Source organism: Bidens hawaiensis, unplaced genomic scaffold (assembly GCF_021521415.1).
Source record: "Bidens hawaiensis isolate Kalapana, Puna unplaced genomic scaffold, B.hawaiensis_p1.1 tig00049226_1, whole genome shotgun sequence".
NCBI classification, from domain to species: domain Eukaryota; kingdom Viridiplantae; phylum Streptophyta; class Magnoliopsida; order Asterales; family Asteraceae; genus Bidens; species Bidens hawaiensis.
In genome coordinates, this window is record NW_027498818.1 from 47,900 (window position 1) to 58,333 (window position 10,434).

Sequence of the window (10,434 nt, forward strand, 5' to 3'; positions counted from 1 at the left end):
TCATCGGCTCAATAATAATAATAATAATACAAGAAAAACCGCAAATCAATATCATGAGTATCAACAGCTAAATATAGACAAATAAATGGGGTCGCTTGACCATGCCTCACGAACACGGGCTATGGTACTAAGACGACTTAAAACAATTAAATACAGATAATGGTGTTGGCTGGCCATGTTTAAACGAACACAATTGATGGCTACTAAGACGAAGTATAATCATAGTTCAATACGATTTTCAAGTTATGATAAAAACAAGATTTAAACGCCCTGATGGGGGTCATAATCTGAACAGTGAATCAGGGTTCGGGTTCTGGTACAACACATGTAAAAAGTAAAAACAAAACTAAAACTCTTCTGGAAGGAAAACTAATTTTGATCAGAAGATAACTTAATTGAAAAAAATACAGTTTTGACTTTTTATTAACCATAAACGGGTCAAAGTAAAATTAACTAGAAAAACCTCTCTGATTAATAAAATTACTAGAGGGCTTTTGTCAATTAGATAAAAATGCATAACTTTCATGTAGGCAACTTACCTGGAAAACGAATGGAGATAGGAGAACCATGAAAAAAAAGACAAACAACGTTGACTTTTGAAGGCCAAAGAAGGAAGAACACTTTATTTCTTGCTTAGATTTCGATTTAGATGCATGTAGACCACTAAATTTAAAGTGTGGCAAAGGTATTAGGGTATGGGCTATCAATGAATTGATATAGGGTTCATGTTTAAACAATAGGGTTAGGTTATAATAGGAAGTAAGGTTTTCGCAAAAAGGATAAGAAGTAATATTGCTTATTAATTTTGGACATGAATGCTTGAGATTAGTTTATGGATTAAATCAATTGTTATATAAGGGGAGGGCATAACAGGAATAATACACTTGTTAACTTTCTCTCCCCACATGCAAAACACATGTCAATTCTCCCCATCATTTTAAAACATTCATAACTTTTTTATACAATATTTTTTAAAAAATAAAATGCCATAATAACGAGTGTTTTTTTTATCTTTTATATAAGTAACGTATTGCTATATAATAATAAAAAAAATAAGTGAGGTTTTTTACAAATCATGTATTACAAAATTGTGTTATACAATTGTGTTTTTCCATCATGTTTTTTACATTGTGTTTTTTCGTAATGTTTTCCATTGTGCTTTCTCCAACGACTATTTTCCAGAAAAATTTTCCGGAAAAAATTCCTAGTGACTTTCCGGCGAAAATTCCGAAAACTTTTCCGGCGAGGTGGTGGTGGTGGGTGGTGGAGTAGTGGTGGTTGTTGGAGATGGGTGAAGATATAAATGGGTGGTTTTCGAGATTAAAATAGTAGACCAAAATGCTCTTTTCTAGCCTTCCTAGAAAAATCAAACGTATTATTGAACTCAACCCTTAAACAATATATTGACTAAGATTTGGGTTAAATGGGCTTTTTATCAAAAATAACTCTAATAATCAATTAAATCATGAACTTGTGGGATAAGTTATGGAATTAAGTTAGAGATAATATTTAATTATAATAAATTGAATAATCTAGAAAATACGCGAAAACGGGCCTCCGAATCAACCAAAAAAACAAACAAACAAACTACCTGGTCTGAACACCCGTCGCGGGAAGACCTGCGAAGTGGTCGTGATGCGTGACAACACTAAAGGAAAATTTTTTTTTAAAAGTTACAGTTTTGACCCTGAACTTTATAAAATGCGATATAAACATAAAATAAGCGATTTTAAGTGTGAAAAAGGATCAAAGATACCTAATTAATATAAATGAATAATTTTTTTTATCATAAATGGACATAAAATAATATTTAAAAATTTAAACGGGTCGAGTTCTTAGATTTAAAAAATAGCAAACGTTACACTATCAATGTGAATAGTTTAGTTTTAGTTTCTTGCAAACTTACCAAAACACTTTACCAATTTTCATATTGATCACGCTTATTTAGGGGTGAAAAATGGGTTAGGTTGGGTCAAAACGGGGTTAGGGTCGGAATGAATCAATTTAAAAAAAAAGGTTGTTTTGGTTCAGGCTGGAATGGGTCAGGATCAACAGGTTCATTTTAGAATGGGTCCACATCGAAACGGGTCAAAACGGGTTTCAAGCTAGTTTTTTATTTTATTTATTTATTTGTTTATTTATTTGGTTAAACGAGGACAATAGAGGAAACATTTTGATTTTTTTACTTTTTTTGTTTTTAATTTATAGTTTTAAGTTATGATTTTTTTATTATTTTTTTTGAATTTTTTAAGGGTTTTTGATCTTAATAAAAACCCCTAAAAATAAAAATAATAATAATAATAATAAAATCATAACTCAAACTTTAAATCAAAAACAAAAAAAAGTAAAAAAACCAAAAATGTTTCCTCCATTGTCCTAGTTCATAATAATAATAATAATAATAATAATAATAATAATAATAATAATAATAACCTGACACTGAAGTGAAACCGAAAAAATCGTTGAAAATGAAACAAAAAGCCGAAAACGAACTAATTGAAACCGGAAAAATCTATCAACACGAAACTAAAAAACTAAAACAGAACAGGAATGAAACTGAAAAAACCGTCCAAAACGAAACAAAAAACCGAAAATAATTCCGAAATCGACCAAAAAGAAACAAAAGAAACCAAAACCGAAACCCAACCCGTCTTGTGTGAAAACTCATTTCAGCTCAGTACCTGATTCGAGCCAAAACCTAAACCTAACTCATTCCAATCCAAAACCCGTTTTGTGCCAAAACCTATTTCGTGTGGAATATGTGCCACTCCAAAACCCGTTTCGACCTAAACCTGCCAAATTTCCTTAGTATACTTACTCACATTGACCCATTTATTTAAATTTGTCGACCCATTTTAACTCGAAAATAAGAAGGTGGAATTTCAAGTAACCAATTTTGACTCTTTTAGTTAACATATTTGACTCAATCAACCCATATAATTTTCATATCAACCCAAAATTGACCAATTTGAAAGGATTTGAGTCAAGATTGTCACCTCTACGTTTATTGTCTTTTGTACTATTTACACATAAAACCTTGAATTATGTCTGATTTACACTTAAGCCCCTAAATTTTCATAAAGTTTTTTCTTTTCTTTTAATCAATTTACATTACAGTCTTGAAACTTTAGTAAAGTTTCATTTACACCTTCGGTATTTCTTTCCCCTTTTACCAACCACGTACCAGCGTGGCTTCCGCGCAATTGTTCTTTATTTCTCAAATAGATTTAATAATGAAGTTGTTTTTTATAAAATTCTGAATATAACACGTCTATATAGTTATTTTTATGCTTATTTTCATTTTTAGCTAAGTGTTAAAAAACACTAATGAGTCAACATTGTGCCGAGATACGTATTGGCATATTACAACTTTATTTTTGGGTTTTTCACTTTCTATTGTATTGAAAGATCTCCATGATATTGACTACGTTCTAGGCATTGAAATTACATTGTCTCCACGAGCATCTCCCAAGTCTTATCTCTTGGAGACAACCCTCTATTCTCTTAACCGGACTAGTATCAACAACTTATTGGCACACTCCAATGTATTACTATCTCTAAGCTAGACATTGTCTTTGCAGTCAACAAAGTGTGCTAGTATACGCATGTGCTGACAGAAAATCACTGGTCTGCAATCAAAAGAATACCATTTTATCTAAAGGGCACCATGGAATCATGGATCATTGCCTGCTCATTCCCCACAACTATGATACCAAATTACAGGTCTTCACCGAATTTCACTGTGTGCTCAGATGACCATCGACCCACAGAGGGATTTGCTATATATTTGGGTTTTAACCTTATCTCACGAACAACACGAAAACAGAAAATCATTTCAAGGTCATTAATATAGTGAGTTAGAATATATTGCTCTAGGTAATACAATTACAAAATCAACATGGCTACAAGCTCTTCTTCAAGAATTTGGGATAAATACAAAATCTACTCCCACTCTATGGGGAGATGATCTGGTCTCCTTGCGGCTAGTGCGGTCTTTTATGCTCGAATATAGCACGTTGAAATTGATTTCACTTTGTTCGCGAAAAATACTACAAGAGAAACAAGGTGCGTTGTTTATATTGAGGGAGAATCAAAATGCATTCATCTTTACAAATGAGTTGTCGACTCAAAGATTCACATTTTACGCTCTAAGCTACAATCGCTCTTCACCCTTAGCTCGCGAAGGAATATCGTGTCATGTTGTAATTAACAATATTAAGATGTGGTATTATGTAAATGCGTTGTCTTATATGACTTCATTATTGACCGTAATCAACTTACAATTATCAATGTAATTTACATTTGCACACACTTAAGGTTTTTCTCTGGGTAGGTAAGTTTGTATTCTCATTGGTTACACATTTTCTTATGGATACTCTTTAGTTCCTTAGGTAGGTCCAAATGATAAGCGACATTTCCTACACGTGTAAACCTATACTAATCCTACTCGACCTCAAAACTTAATTAAATATACAAAAGTAATCAAACTACTAAACCTAAACAAATTCAAATAATATATTAAACAAAATAATCTTATATCTAATTTATCTCCATATTCAAATAATTATTTTCTTCTGTTGATCTTTATCTTTGAATCGGCCCTTATTGAGACCTATCTATATTACTCTTCACCAATATTTCTTGAGTTTGCTTATATATGCTAATTTATCCCATATTGATTCAATGCAAATGCTTTTAGGTCGCAGGGTATTGTGATTCCAATGTAACTAGATTGTTTGTAGGTTACTTGCATGTTAAATCTTAGAAATTTAAATGTTAATTACTCATTTTTAATTTGATAACAGTGGACAATTTCCAAATATGAAATATAATCTCACAATTTTCTAATGCATCTTGAAGATATCACAACAATTGGGATGAGCCCAATTCTATTTATATATATATATATTTTAAATAAGGTAGATTCCTTTCTAGCGAGAAAAAAAGCAGAAAAAGGGACAAAAGGTAGGGTGAAAGGTAGGATGACTCAGAATTTTGATGACAGAGATGTATATTAATTAACCATTCATTGATGGAGAAATCTTGAAAGAAATAATGAGAAAAAAATATGTCAGTTTAAGCTACACATGCTCCAATACGTATTGCATATTGTTGTCTCTTGGAGTTTTATGGGGTTTGTGTGCGTGCACATCCTAAATCCATGATCTTGCAAGCAATTAGCGGACCAAAGTCTATGTATGCAGCTTTGAAATTGGAACAACCATTAAGGGGACACTTGGTAGCCTCTTAAATGAAATCTGAATCGTTTTGAGATAAAGTGTGCTTGCTTCACTTAAAAGACACATCCTAATGGTTCATGAAGCCTTTAATGGGCAAGTTATATAAGCATACTGGCTGATTCAGAGTCTACCTCTTAAACGGTCAAGCCTCTTAATGGCTTAACATAAAGTTGCCAAACATAAATTAGACTCGAGCCAGCCACCATACAGGTTACTTGATCATATCTTTGAAATATTTGGAGTTCATACTGTTAAGCTGTTTTTTAGGCCAAGGTTGACTAGATTAACTACGGACCCCCTCCACCCTCCTATCTCTCTCTCTCTCTCTCTCTCTCTCTCACATACACAAAACACACTTAGCAACCTTTTATGACAGGGGGTTTAAAGACAGAAATGCCCATTTCTTTTGTGGCTCCCACATCTTCCAACAATGCACATATCAACCAAGTCATTGATTCATCTATATTCTAATATATATATGAAGTCCTAGTGGTTTTTAAAGATGTTAATTGTTGGGCTGACAAAAAGATTTAAGTCTTACGAAGAATTTATCATATTAACATCCATGACATGATAGCACCTAATCCCCCACCCCAACTCACACTGCTCTTAGTGGCACATTGACTGCCAATACAAGTAGGTATTATGGACTTCATTGTCAACGTTAGGTCACAATTAAGTTTAATCAGTACTTAAGTAGAAATAGATGCCATAACTAAAAGTCATCGCCTTACCACTGATTTATATGGAGGGGGAAGATCGATAGTGCGCGGAAACTACTTGGCAATTGATTGATAATGTATGTACGATTCCACCAATCATACTCATAGTTCCTGATAGAGATATATTCTCCATTGTAGTAATGTTGGTTGTGGAACTTGGCTTCACCATTGGGCAAAGGATTTTATTTTACTATTAGCTAGCATGATCAAGATCGAGATCAAAAGTGTTGTTGGCCAATAGGAAGAAGAAATTGAGTGGATAGTACATCATAATTTCAATGAGATATCGAGAGAATCATGTCTGTCTTCCACAAAAAGTCTTTATTGGTGTTATGCATGTAACCAAAGTCTTTCATTCCACACATTATAATGTCATAACTTTCTTGGATTTGTATATAGATATTGTAATAGCTTTTAGCTTCACTGTTATTGATCTTATTGTATCATAAGCTCATATATGCACTATATATCTTGAATTAATACAAACTCCAATAGCATTTTTAATTTTGTATTCAAAATTTAAAAAAGAAAAAACTATATAATGATAAGATATATACCTGCATCCCACCTTCCCAACTCTACTAATAATATTGTTATTGGCGGGATATTTCTAGGTATTGTTGTATTAACATGGATAACATATTAACATAAATATATGATACTTAAGTAAGGTTAGAATGAGTACTGAGAACTATTACTCTTTATTACTCTTTATTTTGAAATATATATTTCAAAATATACCATAATAGATTAATAGTGATTTGAACAATAATTTTAAGAGCAATGAAAAGAAGATCAAACCCCGGCTAAAGTTGCTTTTTTAGATGATTGAACTCCATTACTTTGGTGATCAAAGCCCCTCCATTTTATCCCTAATGGTGGACCCTCCCCCACCCCACCCCACCCCTCTTCAAGTTCAAACTCCAGACAGAACAATGGGAAATTGAAAATAGAGTTTTACAGTGGTAAAAAACAGGATTGAAGTACCAAAAGAAACGCCAAAAGTCCATCGGGAAGTGTTTTCCTGTCAATATTACAAAAGACAAAAGAGGTTTAATATATGTCTGCAATTTGTGTTAACTAGAGGCCCTTCTTTGCAACACCAAAATTTACCTATATATAAAAATTTTCTTAAGTTTTCGGACAAGAACATAAAATTTACACAACTGCATAAAAAAAATGAGTTGGGAACGTTTTTAACCCAAAAGGCCTGTTTTTTTACACATTTTGATTCAAAATGTGTAAAAAAACAGGCCTTTTGGGTTAAAAACGTTCACGCAACTACCCTAATCCATGACTACAACCCTCACACCACTACCCTAATAGCAAGGGCTTGTGTGCCCTAAGCTAGAGGGTACCTTACCCGATTTCCGTACCCATATGGTGGCCTTCCTAGGCCCTAATATATAATTCGACTATAATCATATTAGCATATTAGCAAGAGTTTTTTTATTGTATATTTATTAAATGTTTGTTGCATCTATTAACATTGAAATATATATTATTTTGACACACTTAAATCTCTAGTTTATATTTTTCCAATTAACATCTTCTTTTATAAAAGAAAAAGAAGGAAAAAACAAGGGTCTTTTAACAATTGATTGATGTTGCAATAATTTAATTATATATTTTGTTTGTTCTGTGAATGAATATTATTTTGCACTATGCATAGAGAGGGGCCTGTAATAAGATTCCAAACAGGGAGGTTCACCGATTATCCATATAAACGGCCTTGGCGTTTCTTTTATCACACCTCTCATACTCAATCTACCCTTCATCAGTTCTTTCCTTTCCATCTCTCTATTTACTAAAACAAACATAACTAATTAATGCAATGGCTATAGATTGCATGATCAAGAATCCATCAACCATGTCTTCCCTCAAAGAAGACCAACAAAGGTCACTCGTTTTCGATGCATCGGTCCTGCGGCACGAAGCCAGCATACCCCAACAGTTCATATGGCCCGATCATGAGAAACCGAACTCCCAAAAATCAAAGAAACTTGAGGTTCCTTTGATAGACTTAGGAGGCTTCCTTTCTGGACAGTCATGTTCAACTAAGGAAGCCTCCAACCTTGTTGGCGAGGCGTGTCGGAAACATGGGTTTTTCCTGGTGATCAATCATGGAGTTGATGCAAACCTAATATTAGACGCCCACCGGTATATGGACTTGTTCTTTGAGCTCCCGCTTTCAGAAAAGCAAAGAGCTCAAAGAAAAGCTGGTGAGAGCTGCGGATATGCCAGCAGCTTCACTGGACGGTTCTCATCTAAATTGCCTTGGAAAGAGACACTCTCTTTCCAATTCGCAGACGATGAGAACTCATCAGACATAGTCAAGGACTATTTTAAGAATAAAATGGGAGAAGAATTTGTACGGCTTGGGTATGTTTAATTCTAGTTATATGCATCTCCCTTTTTATTTGAATAAACTAGTCTTAATATATACTTTACTACCATATGCTAAATGATTTGATTATTATCACAGGAAGGTGTATCAAGAGTATTGCAATGCCATGAGTAGACTTTCGCTTGGGATCATGGAATTACTTGGGATGAGCCTCGGTGTGAGCCGCGCTCACTACAAGGAGTTCTTCGAAGAAAATAACTCAATTATGAGACTAAACTACTATCCACCATGTCAAAAGCCAGAACTTACCTTAGGGACAGGGCCTCATTGTGATCCAACATCTTTGACAATCCTACACCAAGATAACGTTGGTGGACTAGAAGTGTTTGTGGACGACGAGTGGCGTTCCATTGCACCCAATTCACACGCTTTTGTTGTCAACATCGGCGACACATTCATGGTAATCAATTTGTTCATGATTATGTTTTCTTTGTAATTATATATTACGGATATATAGTATTGGGTGGAACCTAATTGGATTCTTTTTTTCTTTTTTCCTTTGGTCTTGCTTTGTTTTTGTTTTTATTTGTTGTTTTGGCTTTTTTTCCAGCACTACTTAACTGTTCTTTGTAGTTGGTTGTATTTTAATCTGATTACCTGTAATTTTCAGGCACTTTCAAATGGAAGATATAAAAGTTGCTTACATAGGGCTGTGGTAAATAGCAAAACTCCTAGAAAGTCACTAGCTTTCTTTCTATGTCCAAAGAAAGATAAGGTGGTGAGCCCTCCAGAACAATTGGTGGATGAAAAAAACCCTAGGATATATCCAGATTTTACATGGTCTACCTTTCTTGAGTTCACTCAGAAGCATTACAGAGCTGACATGAATACCCTCAAAGCTTTCTCAAATTGGATTCAACAAATACCAAGTTGAACTTTATGTACTCTTTCTTTCTTTCTTTAAAATGCTATTTAAGAAAGAAGACATTGAAAACTGTAACAAGATTCCAAGAGGATGCATGAAGATCTATGCATGCTTTAAACTTTCCCTTTTTTGTTTCTTTATGGTCAAAAATTGAAGGAGGAAAATGTGCAAGATTTAAATCTTCATGGGGCTAAACTAGGAATAAAGAGAAGCATATAAATGAGCCAATTTTGTTATTTTTCTTTTGGACTATATGTAGAAAAGTTTATGCACTTATCACGTTTACTTTAGTTCCTTAGCTTCTGCTTGTATGTGTATATATAAATGTCAAAAAATGATTGAAATAAAAAATCAGATTGGTAAAATAATTGGGCATACACACACATATATATATATATATAACTCAATTCTAGGCCACACATTTAATTAAATGGATTGAAATATGTGGTTGAGATTAAATCTGACAAAAAAGTCAAAGTAGGAGAGAGAATAAAGATGTAAGTGGTTACACTAACTTTTACGTCCATTACACATGTGTAAAAAGTCGACTCGGTGCGTAAAAAATTATGTAATTTTTTTACGTGTATGTAACCTACATATATTACGCATGTGTAAAAAAAATTCAAACAAAAAAATCGATACACTAAGTTCTTTCGAGTTCTTAAAACTAAAAGGGTTCTCATTTGAGAGAGAGAGAGAGAGGGGGGTTCAAATAAAAAGAAATAGTATTCTAAAAATGGTAAGAAAAACATAAAATTTAAAATTAGAAAACTATGTAAGCTTGAAATTATGTATAGTATGAAGTTTCTTTTTAGTATACATTAGTGATTCAAGTCATTTCAAGTTACACGAATTTAACCGAAGAAGACATAAGGTGGTGAAGCTAGATAGGAATCATAGATAATATGTCGTTGAAGTTTCGTAGGGAAACTAAGTGTCGATAAAGACTTCATCGGCTAATATTATTGACATATCACCCCAGGGTATCACTTATGCATCTTTTACAACGCGCACACCGCCAATACACAATGGATGTTACTGAAGGTAAATCATGATGAGTTATCATTGCTTATCAGTCTTTCAATTCATTTGCAATAGACTCAAACTCCTTGTAAGAAGTTCCTCGTATATAAGCCAATATTATGCACCCATCAACTTTTATTGAGGATGCTACAAGCATCCATTTACATATTATTTTTA

General features: G+C 33.3%; 1 protein-coding gene across 1 annotated transcript; it reads left to right on the forward strand.

Moving 5' to 3' along the window:
- The first annotated feature begins 7,790 nt into the window (after positions 1-7,790).
- Positions 7,791-9,508, forward strand: LOC143597896 (gibberellin 20 oxidase 1-D-like). The gene is made up of 3 exons (XM_077076274.1): positions 7,791-8,344; positions 8,448-8,769; positions 8,980-9,508. Exons 1-3 carry the CDS (start codon positions 7,797-7,799, stop codon positions 9,241-9,243), a joined length of 1,134 nt encoding a protein of 377 aa, XP_076932389.1. The 5' UTR covers positions 7,791-7,796; the 3' UTR covers positions 9,244-9,508.
- Positions 9,509-10,434: the final 926 nt, after the last annotated feature.

What these genes read in the sequence shown, in the direction of transcription:
- LOC143597896 (XM_077076274.1), top strand. Translation starts at nt 7,797, where the DNA reads ATGGCTATAGATTGCATGATCAAGAATCCATCAACCATGTCTTCCCTC. An exon ending in GAAGAATTTGTACGGCTTGG is followed by an intron (nt 8,345 to 8,447) that starts GTATGTTTAATT and finishes TTATTATCACAG; the next exon opens with GAAGGTGTATCAAGAGTATT. An exon ending in ACATCGGCGACACATTCATG is followed by an intron (nt 8,770 to 8,979) that starts GTAATCAATTTG and finishes TGTAATTTTCAG; the next exon opens with GCACTTTCAAATGGAAGATA.